This window comes from Cynocephalus volans, chromosome 9 (genome assembly GCF_027409185.1).
Source record: "Cynocephalus volans isolate mCynVol1 chromosome 9, mCynVol1.pri, whole genome shotgun sequence".
Taxonomy (NCBI): domain Eukaryota; kingdom Metazoa; phylum Chordata; class Mammalia; order Dermoptera; family Cynocephalidae; genus Cynocephalus; species Cynocephalus volans.
The window spans coordinates 4,432,501-4,449,070 of NC_084468.1; the positions used below are offsets into that span (position 1 = coordinate 4,432,501).

General features: G+C 55.3%; 1 protein-coding gene across 3 annotated transcripts in view; it reads right to left on the reverse strand.

Annotated features, from left to right (window-relative positions):
- The window catches only part of SORCS2 (sortilin related VPS10 domain containing receptor 2), a 502,479-nt gene that overhangs the window by 17,603 nt on the left and 468,306 nt on the right, over positions 1 to 16,570 (reverse strand). For all 3 annotated transcript variants that reach the window (XM_063107926.1, XM_063107927.1, XM_063107929.1), the window contains 6 exons: positions 14,362 to 14,453; positions 13,372 to 13,479; positions 9,492 to 9,612; positions 7,919 to 8,052; positions 7,134 to 7,262; positions 3,805 to 3,976 (listed from right to left, as the gene is read on the reverse strand). In XM_063107926.1, coding sequence (XP_062963996.1) covers positions 3,805 to 3,976; positions 7,134 to 7,262; positions 7,919 to 8,052; positions 9,492 to 9,612; positions 13,372 to 13,479; positions 14,362 to 14,453 — 756 coding nt within the window. The remainder of the gene's footprint in view (positions 1 to 3,804; positions 3,977 to 7,133; positions 7,263 to 7,918; positions 8,053 to 9,491; positions 9,613 to 13,371; positions 13,480 to 14,361; positions 14,454 to 16,570) is intronic.

The window sequence follows — 16,570 nt, forward strand, 5'->3', positions numbered from 1 at the left end:
ACCCTGAGTCAGGGCCATGGTCCAGGTAGCTTGGGGAAGGTGCCACACCTCTGGGGGCCTCCTGTTCCTGCCTACAAGTGGCCATACCAATGTACACTTAACTACAGCACTTAAACATTTTACTTGGTTAAAATAACTTGCAATTTTTTTCCTAATCACAAAAGTAGGACATTCTCAATGTAGATAAAACAGAAAATACAAAGAGCAAAGAAAATAAAATAGAAAAGAAAAAACCCATCATCTCACCATAATACCCATCATTAACACCTTGGTATATTCATTCTGATCTATGTTTGTTTACTACTGAGAACTTTAAAAAAAAATTAAACACTTTATGCTGAAATAATTGCAGATTCAAAATTGTAAAGAGTAACAGACAGATCCTGGGTTCCCTTTACCCCACTCCCCCCATGCTAACACCTTGCAAAGCTACAGTATCACAAGTAGGATATTGACACTGACACAGTCAAGAAAGAGACTGACTTCACCACCTCGAGGACCCTCCTATTGCCTTGCTATAGCCACACCCACCTGCCTCCTCAGCCCGAGTCCCTGGCAACACCAATCTGTTCTCCATTTCCATAATTTTGTCATTTGAAGAATGTTATATAAATGGAATCAGACAGTATAGAATCATTTGGGATTGGCGTTTCTCACTCAGCATAATTCACTCGAGACTCAGCCGGGTTGTTGCATGTATCAATAATCCACTCCTTTTTATTCCTGAGCGGTGTCCCTGGTAAGGACACAGCACGGCTCGTGTATCCACTTACCCCCTGGAGGACGTCTGCACTGTTTCCAGCTTCTGGCTTCTAGGAGTAAAGCTGCTGTGGACACACATGTACAGGTTTCCGTGTGAACACAAAGTCTTCATTTCTCTGGATTAATGCCCACGAGTGCAATTGCTGGGCCACGTGGTAACTGCATGTTTAGAGTTTGAAGGAAGTGCGGACCGTCTTCCAGAGTGGCTGTACTGTTTTCCATTCCCACCAGCAATGTGAGTGGTCAGTCTGTCCGTCCTCACCAGAAGTGGTGTTTGTTGTCACTGTGTTATATCTCAGCCATTCTGATAGGCACATAGCAATGTCTAATTGTGGTTTTAATGTGCATTTCCCTGGTGGCTAATGATGTGGGCCATCTTTTCACATGCTTATCTGTCACCTGTTCATCTTCTCCGGGGAAATGTCTCTTGATGTCTTTTACCCATTTTCTCTTTGGATGGTTTTTCTTGCTGCTGAGTTCTGAGACTTCTTCCTGTGTTCTAGATACGAGTGCTTATTGGATACATGGTTTGCAAATATTCCTCCCACTCCGCAGCTTGCTTTTTCATCCTCTTAACAAGGATCTTTCACAGAGCAAAAGTGTCTCATTTAGAAGCCCAATTTATCAAATTTTCCTTCTATGAATTGTGCTTTTAGTGTCAAATCTAAGGGCTCTTTTTCTGGCCCTAGATCCTGAATATTTTCCCCTATGATTTTTCTAAAAGTGTTATGGTTTGGGGTCGAGGTTCATTTTTACTGAATGCAAAGGCCATCCTTCCCTCCAGGAGTTGTCTTTGCACCTGTGTCAAAAGTTGGTTGGGAATATTTATGTAGGACTATTTCTGGGTTCTCCATCAGATCTTATTTTTAATTCTTAGCTATTTACAAAACTTGGACTCCCCTAAATCCAGTGCTATTTACAAACCCCACTTGGCCTATGTGTGAGAGTGGATGTGTGTGACTGTGTGTGTGTGTGTGTGTGTGTGTGTGTGTGTGTGAGAGAGAGAGAGAGAGAGAGAGAGAGAGTGTTGGAACGTGTCTGTGTGTGTGTGTGAACATGTGTGTGTAAGTGTGTGTGGGCCAGTGTCTGTGAGTTTGTATGTGTATGTGGGTGTGCAGGAGTGAATGTGCGACCCACCGCCTCCCACACTCCTACACCCTTCCCCAAGGACATCCAAAGCCCCAGCTCCACGGCTGCACAGTAACCATCAGCAAGGGTCCCCTGGCCAGCGTGGGAAAGCCGGGCATTGGGGCTGAGTCCAGGTAGGAGAATGTGCAGATGCGACAGGTTCGCTTAGATTCCAGGCTCTAGGGGGCAGCAGATGGCCGTTTTTCCTGGAAGTCTGTCTGGAACTCAGGAATTGCAGCAGGTCTGCTCTGAGGGTCCAGGTGGGTGAGCCCAGGCCAGGCAGGGGGCTTTGTCCTCCAGCCACCCCAAGATGCTGCCATGAACAGAGGCGTCCCAGCCCTGCCCCAGGGATGCCCCCATGGCTTGCAGCGTGAATCTCACTGCTGGTCTCTTTCAGTTAGGGGACCTGGGACAGGTGGGGAATCAGAGCTGCACCAAAGCCTGGGACCCAATGCCAGCTCTGCCACTTCGTACTGTGTGGCGTTGGGAGAGTGACTTCACCTGCTCAGCCTCAGTTTCCCCAGCCATGAAGCAGGTTGACAAGCGTACACTGGGTGAGGTTGTGTGAAGAGGAAAGGAAGCAGCTTTGTAAAGTGCCCGACACGTAGGCGCTCCCCGTGTGCAGCTCCGCATCCTCTTCTGCCTTGGTTTCCCTGTTTGCACTAGACCAGCCTCCTGCTTTCCAATTCTAAACACCCTCATCATCACCTCACCCCACTGGGCACCATAGTTTGAAGGACATTTAAATAACACACACACAATCATAAAGCCACTCTTGCTACATCCCCGTGTTTGTTAACTGAACAGCAGAACACCCACCACCGCAGGTGCCCGGGACAGCCAGGAATCCCAGGTGGCCTCTCCCCGGGTGAGAGACAGGCCATTCTAATTTGCCTTTGTACTTTTCTTAGCTTTGAATTTTCTGCATGTTTGTAAGTTTTCCTAAGTTCTGTTTTTGAAGTTTCCACCATGAGCATTAGTTACTTCTATAATCAGAAACATAAGCATGCTAAAAACTAATTCAAAAAGACTTGAAGGAAATACAGAACTTAACAGTTATTACTTTGGGGGAACAGGATTTTTGGTGATATTTGTGTTCTTAGTATTTTTTCTGTGTTTTTTCAAATGCACAATGAGTATATATTATTTTTAAAAATCAGAAGAAAATGAAATACTGTTCTAAAGAGGAAAAAAGACTGGGAGATTGGGAGGAAATTTCTAAGTGTACTTGTGTGTATATACGAGGGGTCTTCAAAAAGTTCATGGAAAGATTTGCATTATCTTTTAATTCCAATTTTCTACGAACTGTTGGAAGTACCCTGGTGTGTGTGTGTGTTTAAGTATATATATACATATATATATATTTATACAATCTGCATTTATATCTGTATCTACACACACACACACACACACACACAGAGGATTTATCTTTGGTTGTGTGAGATTATAAGTAATAGGTTTTTTTTTAAAACTTTCTGTTTTTCTTAAGATTCCAAATATAATAATCAGAGGTTTAAAAACTTCTTACTAAAGGTTTAAAAAATTTTATTGCCATGCACAGGAATAAATAAGTTTTACACCACAGTCCAGTTAACACACAACACACACACGTACACACCCCTGTGTGCGGAACTGTGGTCACCTCTGACTCTGGCACACTCTGATATTCCTCCTTACATTCTGTTCTACTCTTTACGGGTCCATTTCATCTTTAAATGCTGGTATGGATGCAGAAAGTGAATTTAAGACCCACTGTGCCCTCCTGCAGTTGGGGACAGGTTGTCTCAGTGGGGATGTGCTAACCCACTTTCAGGTGGAGACAACACCCCTGCACAACTGTCCCCTCTGTTTGCTGGTTGGAGCTGCCCCTGCTGGATGACAGCACCGGGGCCAGCCGGGGAGGTGCCCGCTCACCTGCTCCTGCTGCACCACGAACAGGACGTCCTCTCCGGGCCGCACAGCCACCGCTTGGCCATGGATGCTGACCTGCAGGCCCCGGGGTGGTGTGAGGGGGCACTGGAGCTGCACCGGGCTCTGCTGCAGGTCCACGCCACCCTTGCACACACTGGACACTACCTTCCGGTACCTGGGAGGATAAGAGTGGGTCAGGGTCCACATCAGACAGGCGGTGGGGACAGGGCTCCAGAGTCTGGGCAGAATGTGCTTGTCACCCAGAGGAGCCTCTTGGCTCTGACGGGTAAGACTCCCATCCTCCTCCTGACTCCGCCTGACTGCTGTTACTGCCCCATTTTAGAGATGAGAAACTGAGAGGAGGGAGTAACTGGTAGTGGCAGGACCTGCTTCAGACGTTTCCTTGGTCTGATCATATTACTTATAGGAATAATAATAAGAGCTGTTGTTATTATTGCTGCAGGGGTGATTTAAAGAGCCAGTCTGAATTTCGTGGTATTGCTGAGAAATGTGGAGGACATAGTGCCTGCGGGGCTGCGGTACAACCTCAGCCCTGCCACTGATTTCTGTGTGGCCGTGGACAACATGCCCCTCTCCTCGGGCTGTTTCCTGATTACTTTGAGCGAGCTTGACTGTGATACCTGGCTCACCCACTCATTCATGTGACACATGTATACTGAGCATCTAGTGTGTCGGGTCCTGGGAATGTGGGGTGATCACACGCAGCCCTGCCCCAGTGCAGCAGACCACCTGTTGGAGAGGAAGACCTGCTCAAAGCACGTCATGCAAAATTATGGCTGTGAGGGTGCTGGGAAGGGCAGCACCAGGAAGCTGGTCCCTGAGAAAAGGGCTTTCAACTGAGATGGTAGGGTGAGCAGGAGAAGAAGAGCATCCTCAGACAAGAGACCCTGCTTGCCAAGTCCTGGCAGGTATGCTGGAGGGGCTGCTGCAGACACCTGGTGGATGGATGGATGGATGGTGGATGGTGGATGGATGGATGGGTGGATGGATGGATGGATGGGTGGATCGATGGGTGGATGGTGGGTGGTGGATGGATGGATGGTGGATGGGTGGATGGATGGATGGTGGATAGAGGGGTGTTGAATGGATGGATGGTGGATGGATGGGTGGATGGTGGGTGGTGGATGGATGGATGGTGGATGCATGGGTGGATGGTGAGTGGTGAATGGATGGATGGTGGATGGATGGGTGGATGGTGGGTGGTGGATGGATGGGTGGATGGATGGTAGATGGATGATGGATGATGAATGGATGGGTGGTGAATGGATGGATGGTGGATGGATGTGTGGATGGTGGGTGGTGAATGGATGGATGATGGATGCATGGGTTGATGGTGGATGGTGAATGGATGGGTGGATGATGGATGGATGGGTGGGTCATGGATGGGTGGATGGTGGATGGATGGATGGTTGGATGGTGGATGGGTGGTGAATGGATGGATGATGGATGGATGGGTGGATGGAGGGGTGGTGAATGGATGGATGGGTGGATGGATGGTGGATGGATGATGGATGGATGATGGATGGTGAATGGATGTGTGGTGAATGGATGGATGATGGATGGATGGGTGGATGGAGGGGTGGTGAATGGATGGATGGTGGATGGTGGATGGTGGATGGATGGATGGGTGGATGGATGGATGGGTGGATGGATGGTGGATGGATGATGGATGGTGAATGGATGGGTGGTGAATGGATGGATGGTGGATGGATGGATGAATGGATGGTAGATGGATGATGGATGGTGAATGGATGGGTGGTGAATGGATGGATGGATGGATGGATGGTGGATGGAGGGGTGGATGGATGGATGCGTGCTGAATGGATGGGTGGATGGTGGGTGGTGAATGGATGGATGATGGATAGATGGGTGGATGGTGGACGGATGGATGGATGGATGGTGGATGGGTGGATGGTGGGTGGATGGGTGGTGGGTGGATGGATGGATGGATGGATGGATGGATGGATGGATGGTGGATGGATGGATGGTGGATGGAGGGGTGGATGGATGGATGATGGATGGATGGGTGGATGGTGGATGGATGGATTGATGGATGGTGGATGGATGGATGGTGGATGGTGGATGGAGGGGTGGATGGGTGGATGGTGGGTGGATGGGTGGTGGATGGATGGTGGGTGGATGGATGGGTGGATGGTGGATGGTGGATGGATGGATGGTGGATGGATGGTGGATGGATGGATGGATGGATGGATGGATGGATGGTGGATGGACGGATGGATGGATGGTGGATGGATGGATGGTGGATGGAGGGGTGGATGGGTGGTGGATAGATGGGTATGAGCAGATGGCTGCGTGGATGGTGGATGAATGATGGATGGAGGATGGGTGGGTAGATGGCATGATATTAGCTGGTGAGGCCAAAGCCTGCAGTTTCTGGTCCTGCCTCCTGTTTTCTCAGTTTCTCTAGGGGACATAATGGGGATTTTCTAATAAGCCCATGAGCTTTTTCTCCCTCTCTGAAAAACTTCCTCACAGGGAAATGGGGAAATGGGACCTTCAGATGGAACATGTTTGGGACCTCCAGAAGCTGCAGGTTCACAGCTCTTATGTACCTAGCATCTTTATATAGGAAGTCGATCTGCTATAAGCAACGTGCTCGGCCTCTGGTGGAGGAAAAGTATCATTCCTGCTCACCCCTGCCAGGCACCCATCCTGTGTCATGTGTATTCATCACCCACAGACTGAAGGAACACCTACCACGTGTCATGGTGCTTGCAGTCCAACAGGGAGGACTGCTTAGTGAGCAATGACAGGAACTCGGGTTTGTGCTATGACAGAGGTAAGCTTGGGGGTCAGGGGCCAGGGGTCAGGGAAGACTTCTTGGAGGAGTCGTCATTTAAGGTGAGACCTGCAGGCATGGTGGGCACACAACCATGTGGCTCGCTAAGAGTTGGTAAATGGGGCAGGGGAGGGGTCCGGGTCCTGAAGAGGCCCAGGGGAGGAGCGTTTCTCCTCTGTGTGGGCATAGCCCCTGTAGCAGGTGTGAGCCCCAGGGCACCTTGGACCTATTTTGTCACTGTCCTCAGTTCAGAGCCAACTCCAGGCAGCTCCCCCCAATGCTGGCCCATGCAGTCTGAGGTGGGAGAACATGTGGGCTTGTCTGCCTGGAAGCTCACAGGAGCCTGCAAACAGGCTTCATGCTCACGAGCACACACGTCCTCAGCCTCGACGCCTCCGTTTTCCCTGATGCCAACCGGGAGCTGCAGGCACCAGCCAGGAAGGCATGGTCGAGGGTGCACCCCGTCTTTGCCCTGGAGTTAGACAAGGAGGGGCCCCACACCCACACTCACCCCAGGCTGCTGGTGTAGGTCTGGCCCAGGGCACAGTCATCTGGAGGGGACAGTGGGTTAAACCAGAAGTTGGCAGAGCACTTGCTGGTGTCGGACTCTGAGGAGGGGGAGCGCTCAAATCCATAGTCACTGGGAGGAGGAAAGAAGAGCGTTCAGGTGACAGGTACAGGTGTGAATGGAGCCAGCTGGGGTGGGGGTGAGGTCTGGGTGGCTGGGAGGAGAGCCTCACTCCAGGGCCTACTATGCACCCATCTGTGGCGACACAGAGGCAAATCCACACAGCCCTGTCCCAGAGCAGGAGCCAGACCTGAAAGCTGACAGTTATATTACAGAGTGACAAGGATGCAAAGGGATGCTGGGAACCCGGAGAAGCCTGAGGGCTTCCTGGAGGAGGTGAGCACATTTCAAAGGATGAGCAGGAGAGAGCTGGGGCAAGAGAGGGAGAGGCGCTGCAGGCAGGGGGTGCAGGTGGGAAGGCAGAGAGGAGGGGAGCAGACGGGGAGGGGTGAGGTGGGGAGGCAGGCGGTGGGCCAGGGGCCTTGCGAGCCTCACTGTCCTGCGGGCAGTGGGTGGCCACAGGCGGCTTTCGAGCAGAACAGGGGAGTGGATGGGCAGGGCTTGCCCCCAAGATGCCCTGACCCATTCCCGTGAGCAGGCCACTGTGGGGGTTTTAAAAATCCACCCACGAATTCATTAATGCTCCTTCCCCAAGTGCAGGCTGGAGTCGGGTTATAAAGGCCCCGCGGCCTCCGCCGTCGCCTGAGCTCTAGGGGCCAGGCGCTCACCAGAGGAAGTCCGAGTCCCGGCACTCGCACACATGCGACACGAGTGCCGACGTGAAGCTCCTCCCGTTGATGCACCAGGACGTGGGCTTTCTCTTCCGGAAACTTCTTTGCTGGCCCATGATGCAACGGTCACCCTGCAGCAGCAATGGCAGGGTGAGGAGCTGGCCTGGGAAGGGTCGACTGCCCTGCATTGGCTTGTCCTGAGGCTCTCGCCTGTCCCTGAAAACGACTGCTTCTTCAAGCAGCAGGGGGCAGGGGGTTCGTCCCCTTTTGCAGGTGGGGAAACTGAGGCTCAGAAGGGGAAGTAGCATGTCTGAGGTCAAGTTGCGGCAGCGTCCCTCTCATCCCAACCCACAAGCATTCGCTGAACACCTACTGCGTACAAGCCCTGGCTAGGCCCTGAGGGGCCACAAAGCTGCTGGAAATGCAGGTCCTTTAAGTTCCCCTCTGTCTCCTCTGTCCCCTCAGGCCCTGAGGGTGTCAGCCCTGTGCAGGAGCTGGGACAAGTCAGGGCCTCGAGGGCTCCTGTGGACACACAGTAGGTCCTCAGGGAACGATGAGACCAGGCCCCACCCTGCTCCCGGCAGCAGCTGCTGTGGCATATCAGGTGCAGGGTGACCCAGATTCTCTGCTTGGCCGGACTGAGTCAGGCTCCAGGACCTTCTCCTAGGCCAACTGCCCACTTCCTTGTGAAACCAGATTTAGCAAAGGATGCTGCTGAGGTAGTTTAGCCAGATCCCCCCACCCCTGATATCTCAGCACCCTCCATATCTGATCGAGTTCCTTGCCCTCCGCTATCCCCCTGGCTGATGTCTGGTCACCCCGGCTTGTATTCAACAAGAACCCTGTTTGGGTCACTTTAGCCAGAATCCCCCTTACCCCGACGCTTTTTCTTAGTAATTTTCCATCCACTGACCCCACCCTGCTCCTTGGCTATAAATTCCCACTTGCCTGGCTGTACGCAGAGTCGAGCCCAGTCTCTCTCTCCCCTATTGCAAGACCCCACTGCAGCGGTCCCTGTACCTATCACGATGGTCCTGAATAAAGTCTTCCTTACTGTTTTAACAAGTGTCGCTGACTAATTTTTGCTTTAATAGTCCCCTCCCCCACAATTCCAGGCCGCCCCGCTCTGAACTCCCAGGCTGCCCATCACGCCTTTGGCAGCACAACCTGGTAGGAACTGAAGTGGGAGGCATTTGCTGTAGAAATGTTTATGTGTTTGAGATTACAGGACAGGGCCTGTCCAGACCCCACTGTCATATATCGTACATGCACGTGACCTTCCTGAGATCCGAAAAATCCTGAATCCCAAGCACCTTTGACTCCATGGGCTGGGTAGGGCCTGTGGACCTGCAGCCCCCTGAGTGTGACTGGGGACCCTCAGCCCAGAGCAGCCTCAAGGTCGAGAAAATCCCACAGAGGGACTGGAGATCTAAAGGTGGCTGGGGGTGCTGTGAGGACTTCTTGGAAGAGGAGAGGTCTCCTGTGGCCTTGCCCGGGAGGACTTTGGCAGGCACAGGCGGGCCCACGTCTGTGCCCAGCCTGCCCTGTCCCAGCTGCATCCCAGCCCCACCTGAAGGTCGGTGAGGTCCCAGGAGCTGTAGTCTTCCTCGCCACACTGCCTGGAGAACGGGGGCCGGAAGTCCACCTTGACGAGCTCCCAGTCGGAGCGGAAGCTGATGTGGCCGAAGATCCTGGGGCACAAAGAGGAAGGAAGGGGAGGGAAAACCACCTTAGTGTGGCTCCATCCTGCTGTGCAAATGACTTTCCCTCAGGACCCAGTTCCCACCTGTACAATGGGCACAGCGATAGCTCCCTGCCCTTGCTGGGGAGTAGGACGGAGCACTGTGCACTGTGCCTGGCCTTCCGCAGGTGCTTGGCTGACCTTGGTGTTAGTATCCCCACAACCACCACTGGTTATCTACAGCTTGTCAACTGCATCAGCCTGGGTCATCGCATCTGACCCCACATGCACCCCTTGCCCCCAGGGACTCCTGCTTGACAATGGACGGGGAAGCAGGCCCGCAGCAAGGTTAGGAGCCCTGGCCTCCTGGCCGCCACTGGGCCCTCCCGTGGCCCCCATGCTGGCGCTGGTGTTATGTTTTGCAGAACGACTCGTGGTCAGGTGGCTGAGTCTGGTGCTGTCCAGCTTCTTCCTGCCTTTCTCCCAGCCTCCATCAGCCTGACTGTGTGAGGGCTCCGTGCTGCAGAACCCAGCTTTCTACAGTGAGGCCACAGGCCGTTCATTCCCCAGCAGAACCAGCAATCCAGAGAGAGACAGTGAGTCAGCCCGCCCGCCCCAGCCCAGCGCTTCCATCCTGGGTGGGTGGAGGTAGCAGGACAACACAGAGGGACACCAGCCATTTAGGGACCACGCACGGTGTGCTGGAAGACCCGCATACACAGCCTGGTGAGCTGAGTCCACCCCCGTCTTACATAAAGAAAAACCCGAGGCACAGAGAGGTTGGGTAACTTGGCCGAGGTCACACAGCTTGTTTGTGCTGTCCCCCCCCCTCCTTGGCAGGCAGCCAGCAGTCACCGAGAGCCTGTCCTGTGCCCACATCCTCTGGGAGCACTGCTGCCTGGTGGCTTCCACTTGATCCCTCCTCCCCAACACCTCACGTGGGCTCCAAAGAAAACTCCAGAAGAGGGGCCCAGCGTGCCCTTCACCGGTCCTTTTCCAGTCCAGCTCGCAGTGCTCTGGCCATGTCACCAGAGGTCACGCATGTGGATGGAGGAGGGGATGCACTCTGCTCTGGTCCTGGTCCCGTCTGAGCACCTCCAGCAGGGGCTAGATACTTGCAGGAGGCCCGTAACGATCAAGGACTCAAAGCCCGTTCTAGGGCGGTGTTGAGAAAGGGCTTGGAGTGCATCCTTGGGGACATGACGGCCGGCTCTGAATGTCTCGGGCTGGTCTTTGAAGAGGTTTGGCCCCACAGGGCCCCTCTGAGCCGGGCAGGCCTTGGTTGGTGCCCCATTTACTACACTGTGGCCTTGGGCAGGTCCATTTCCCCTCCATACCTCAGTTTCCTTGGCTTTAAAATGGGGACGGTAAGACTGGCCTTTCGGGGTTGATGTCGGATGAGTGATGGTTTGGGCAGGGTGCCCGGCACACAGTAGGAGCTTCCTGCACTCACGTGCGCCCACACACACGGTGTACGGTCGGTGCGACGTGAGGGGCCTGCGGCCAGGGCGGAGCAGGAACTGAGCGTGTCGGGAAACCCCAGACACCGGAGAAGACACGGAGGCTGAGAGGGTGACAATTCCCACCCGGTCTTCACAGGACAGGGCCCCGGGGTCCCCGCCCCTGCCTCTGGCTGGGCCCTCGTCCCACCATTCCCTTGGGGCAGCATTTGAGAGATTTTAGCCCCTCTATAAATGGGGGGTGCCTCCTTCCTGGCGAGCAGGATGAGATAGTACAAAACGGCCCACAGCGTGTAGCAGGCGCTCAGGAAAGCTTCGCCACAGCCCCTCGCAAGGGGCCACAGTGGTAAAGGCATAGGGAGGACTTGGGGACAGAAGGTCCAGTACGGCCAGACGAGGGCACCCCAAGGGGAGGCACCTCAGACTGTGGGTGGGGAAGGAACACAGAGGTCCCGGGCCCTGATGACGACACGCCAGCACACGTTTAATACTGTGCCTGGTGGCAGGGGACGCCAACCGTGACGTGAGCTGAAGGCGCAGTTAGATCCATGAAGCGGCAGACCCTTGCCTTCTTGGGAATAGCGTGCCACCTGCCCAAGATTCCAGGTGGGAAGCAGAGCTGGACTCAAATGTCACCTTCACTCCCGCCACACTGCACAGCTCAGGATGGCCGGACACTCTCAAAACCAGGCCTGCCCCCCACTGCCCGGGGCTGCCCCGCACGGCCTCCTGGCAGCTTTGTGTGCCTGTTGAGGGGACTGCAGGGCACAGAGGGAGGGCTGGGCTGGGCTCAGGCACTCTCGGGGCTTATATCCATGTGGCCTCTCTTGGGCACTCCTGGCTGACAGGAGAGCTGGACAGGGTCTTGGGCTCAAAGGCCCATTGCCAGCGGGAAGGGCAAAGGCAGGCATGTGAACTAGCCAACGAACTAGCCCACGGCCACACCAGGCCAAGCAGGTGAGGTTGAGGGGTCACACTGCCTGGCCACTCTTGGGGAGCAGCTGGGCCAGGCCTGTGTGCCCCTGGATGGATGAAGCAGAGAACACAGTGTCCAGAGTACAGGGTCCACACCACCATGGAGCAGTTTCACAGGGAGGACTCATAGGGCATCGTCCTAGTTTCTGGGACTGCTGTGCACATCACCAAAGCTGGTGGCTTCAAACAGCAGAAATGCATTCTTTATGTGTGGAGGCCCAAGTCCTAAAACAAGGGGTCAGAGGACGATGCTTCCTCTGGAGGCTCCAGAGGAGGCTCCTTCCCACCTCTTCCAGCTCTGGTGGCTCCAGGCATCCTTGGCTTGTGGCTGCATCACTCCAGTCTCTGCCTCCATCTCACATGGTCTCCTCTGTGTCTGTATCTCTGTGTCCTCTCCTCTTCTTAGAAGGGCACGAATCATTGCATTAGGACCTGACCTCAACCTGATTGCATCTGCAATGACCCTATTCCCAGATGAGGTCACAAATGAGATCACAGTAGACATTAATTTTGGGAAACACAAGCATTATTGATAAGAGGCAGGAAGAGCACACAGGAGCTGTGCACTGGGGACGCCTGGCAGTGGGCATTGCTATAGCTGTTAGGAATGCAGAGTCTTGGGCCGCCCCAGCCTGTGCACCTGCTCTGTCTCCGATGAGTCCCCACGCAGTGGGAATACACAAGACAAAGGCAACCAGCTGGGCCTCCACTTCATCAGCTTCTGAGGGAGCCCCTTTCCTTCCCCACGTGGCCACGGGCGTGTTCCCCGTTGTCCTCTGAGTCTCTGCTCCTGAGCATAGCAGCTCTGAACAGCAGGAGTCTTGATGCCCTATGCCCCTCACGGGTCTCATGCTGTGCTTGGCCGTGGGTGGGGCTTGGCACATTCTGGTGGTGGAGAAGGGAGCTGGGGACGGTGGTGCTGAGCCTCAGCCCACAGGCCGGGGTGATGGTGGCTCACAGCCAGCTCTGCTCCTTGCTGGCCCACCTGGGTCTCAGGTCCTTATCTGTGCCATGTGGCTGAGAAAGGCACCAGCAGGTAATAATACTCATGTTACCAATTGCCAACTTTTGAGCTGGCCCTTGAGCCTTGGCTCTGTCCCTCACCAGCCAGGTGATCTTGGGCAGGTGGTGGATGTTTCTGTGCAGGCACAGAGTGGCCACCTCCCAGGTGACTCGGGGCATGAGGAGCCTTGCCCTGCCCTGGGTCAAGGAGGCAGGTGTGAAGAGGGTGTGGGGGCCCATGTCTGAACCTGCTTCGGAGCAGCAAGAGCCTGAGGGGCCCCCAACACGGCCCACCTGGGGAGTCAGCTCGGACCACTGTCCCATGCACTCACGTCATGACCAGCGTCTCGTCCCCTGGCTCACTCAGCAGCCCGTCCACGAACACCGAGGTGCTGGTAAAGTTGTGCGTGCTCCAGGTGAGGCCCTCATCCACGCTGAACCTGCCAAGACAAGGAGTGTCAGTGTCCGCAGGGCAGGCATAAACGCTCCACTCATCATGGACTATCTGCCCGCTGGGCTCAGCAGCTGGCCCTCAGACCGTCCCCAGGCCAGCCCAGCATCTGGGCCATCGCTGCACCCCTGAGCTCACCCTCTGCAGGGGGCTGCAGAGCCACCTCACCAGCACCAGGTGGCGCCAGCATCTCCTTAGCAGTGCTGTGGCCCCGTGCTCTGGGTGGTAATCTGGGCACCACAAAGAGACTTCGCACCCCCTGGGTGGCAGGGATATCTGGGCTTTGGAAACATCTGATTCAGCCCCACCCAAGGCTTGAGCCTGGCCTAGGGGCTGCCAGGGCAGTGACAGGACCATCTTGTAGTGTACAAAGCTTGTGCTGCCATCTTGCAGTGTACAAAGCTCTTTTTCAGACTAAAGTGCTACTGGCTTCCGGGCAGCTTCCCAGCTCTGCCTTCTGGGTCCCAAGGTCCTACCTGTCCTCAGTTCCCCTCAAGGCCCTTCAGATGTCTGAAATGCTGCCAACCCGCTCCCACCTGGACACAGCTGCTGGGTTCCTCATCTGGGTCACCCTGGCCCCAGCCCCCTCCACTTAACTAATTCCTGTTGCTGCTTAAAAGTCACCTCCTCTGGGAAGCCTTCCCTGCTCCCCTGGCTGGGTGGGGACCTCCCCCCGTGCTGTGTTGTCTTTCCCTGTTTGCTTGTGCCCAGGGCAGGACAAAGTCCGTCTCTATGAGGCCCCTGGGGGAGGGTGTGCGAGGCGCGCCACTACCCCCGGTTGTCCTATGGCCCGTGGGGAGGCCGTTCTGGGGATACTCTGAGAGGCTCCCACGTATGGAGAGGAGCCCCAGTGCCGGCCTGACGACATTACTTGAGGATCTTCAGGGGGATGGAGGTGTCCTTGATGGCCACAATCACGCCGCCGTGGTCCAGGTAGAGGATGTGGTGCTCCTCCTCGAACACCTGCAGGACAGAGTGGTCAGAGCTCTCAGAGCAGGGCCCTGAGATGGGCTGGAGGTCATCAGGGTCAGGGTCACATGCCGGGAGCAGAGGTGTCAACACATAGGCTGGGGGCATTGGCAGTGGCCAGGCGACTGAGACCAAGGCTGGTCTGAGGGTCCCCCTGTCCCCCCCAGGTGACCCTGAGCTTTCCCACACCACCTGGACGCAGCACACACGGGATGAATGGATGACGGATGGCGATTTCTAGACCCTGCTGTGAGGGAGAGAAGTGGAAATGAACCCGGAATGTGGTCCTCTCCATGGCACTCATGCACAGAAAGTGCCAGCAACAGGAAGATGAGAGAAACAAGGGGATCTAGAAAAGCATTTAGGACAAATGTCATCGGTAAAAACAAACTCCGATTTGATGTGAAGACTCAGCTCAAGTGTCACCTCCTCCAGGAAGCCCTCCCTGATGCAGGCTGGGTGGGCAGCTGCCTCTGGGTCCCCACCCCCCGCCTCAACACTTAGTGCACTAATCTGTTATTGTCTCCTCCAGCCAGGGGGCTTCTCAAAGGTGTGGCTCACCCTGGGTCCTCTTTGCACCCAGCATGGCTCAGCTCAGACCTTGGTGCCTGTGGGCGCCCAGGACTGTGTGTGGAATGGATGAATGATAGGGGACAAAAGGCCGACTGGCTGGGACAGGCATCACACAGGAGGAAATTCCTTTGGTAGGCTCACGTGTCTGCAAATGTCCCATTTCACAGATGAGGAAGCCGAGGCTCAGGGCAGTGAGGGGTACGCCAGTGCCTCACGGCTGTGTGGCCCCTAGGTCACTCTGGGACACCAGGGGTCCCCACCAGCTCTTCAGTGAGCATACATGTGTGAGCGGTGAGACCATGTCTCTGAACACTGCCCAGAGAGGAGCCTCCTGTCCCCACAGACAGCCCTCCCCCTGCACCACTGTGCCCAAGGAGGTGGCCCCTGACCCTCCCGCCGTGTCCATTAGTCTGCCAGGGCTGTGGTTCTACAGCCAGAACTCGGGGAAGCTCAGGAGGAGGCAGAAGAGAGCCTGAGCCCCAGACCCCTCTCCTACCAGGGCCGGCAAGCTCATCTGCCTCAACGCGTTTGAGGCGTTGACAAGACCTTTGCAAAGGGCCTGGCCGAGCCTTTGGTGGGCAGCGAGGGCTGGGGACACTTCCTCCTGAGCTGGCTCTTGGAGGCCCTCCTGGGCCCCGGGAGGGCGGTGCTCTCTGGAGGGGTGGACGCAGCTTTGTGCTGAGCGCGGCAGGAACAGGCGGGCTCAGCTGGCCTGCCTGACGGGGGCTGACCCAAAGGGGCTGCGTCTGCACCTCCCCCGAATGAATGAGCTGGGAAAGGCCCCCGACACCAGGGAGATTGTTCCGGGACAGCCAGCGAGTCGGGAACAATAGTGGGGAAACTATAAAAGAAGTATCAGCTGGCGCCTTCTCTCTGCTCTTCCACTTTGAGTCTGTCTTTATCTGAATGTTGGATTTTCCAGGAGCAGCAGGAGGCACCCAGGGGAACCCAGAGCAGAAGCCCCACATCTTAACAGAAAACATCAGCAGAGTCAGGTGGTGCCTCCAGGCCAAGCCCTGCCCTCAGCCCAGAAGTCGGGCAGGTCCCATCACCCCCACGCCCCTCAACCCCACCAGAACCTTCCAGTGGCCCCCATGGCCCTGCGTATCTAGTCCAGATCCTTCCATGGCCTTTGGGGCGCTGTAGGAGCAACTTCTGCCCACCTTCCTCCCATCCCACCAGCATGCGCTCTGGCCTCCTGCCCCTGAACAAGCCTCAGGGCCTTTGCACGTGCTGTTCTCCTGCCTGCAAAGCTCTCCCCAGATATTCCTGCCTTGCTCTGTCTCACTGGCATTTCCCACTGCTCATAGGAATTCACCAAGAAACGCTTTTGGCTTGAATAAAAAAGAGAGGCCCCTAGGAAAAATGGTGGTGAGTGAGTGGGGTGTCCCAGAACCCCGCTTCCCTCCCTCCGTCCCCCTCCCTTTCCCACCGTTCCTCCCTTCCTTCCTTCCTTCCGTTCAGGCAAAATGACAGAGAGAAGGAACAACCAAGACCAGCCTCGATGGAGCCCCTCCCTGCTGGCTGGGGCTGCTGCC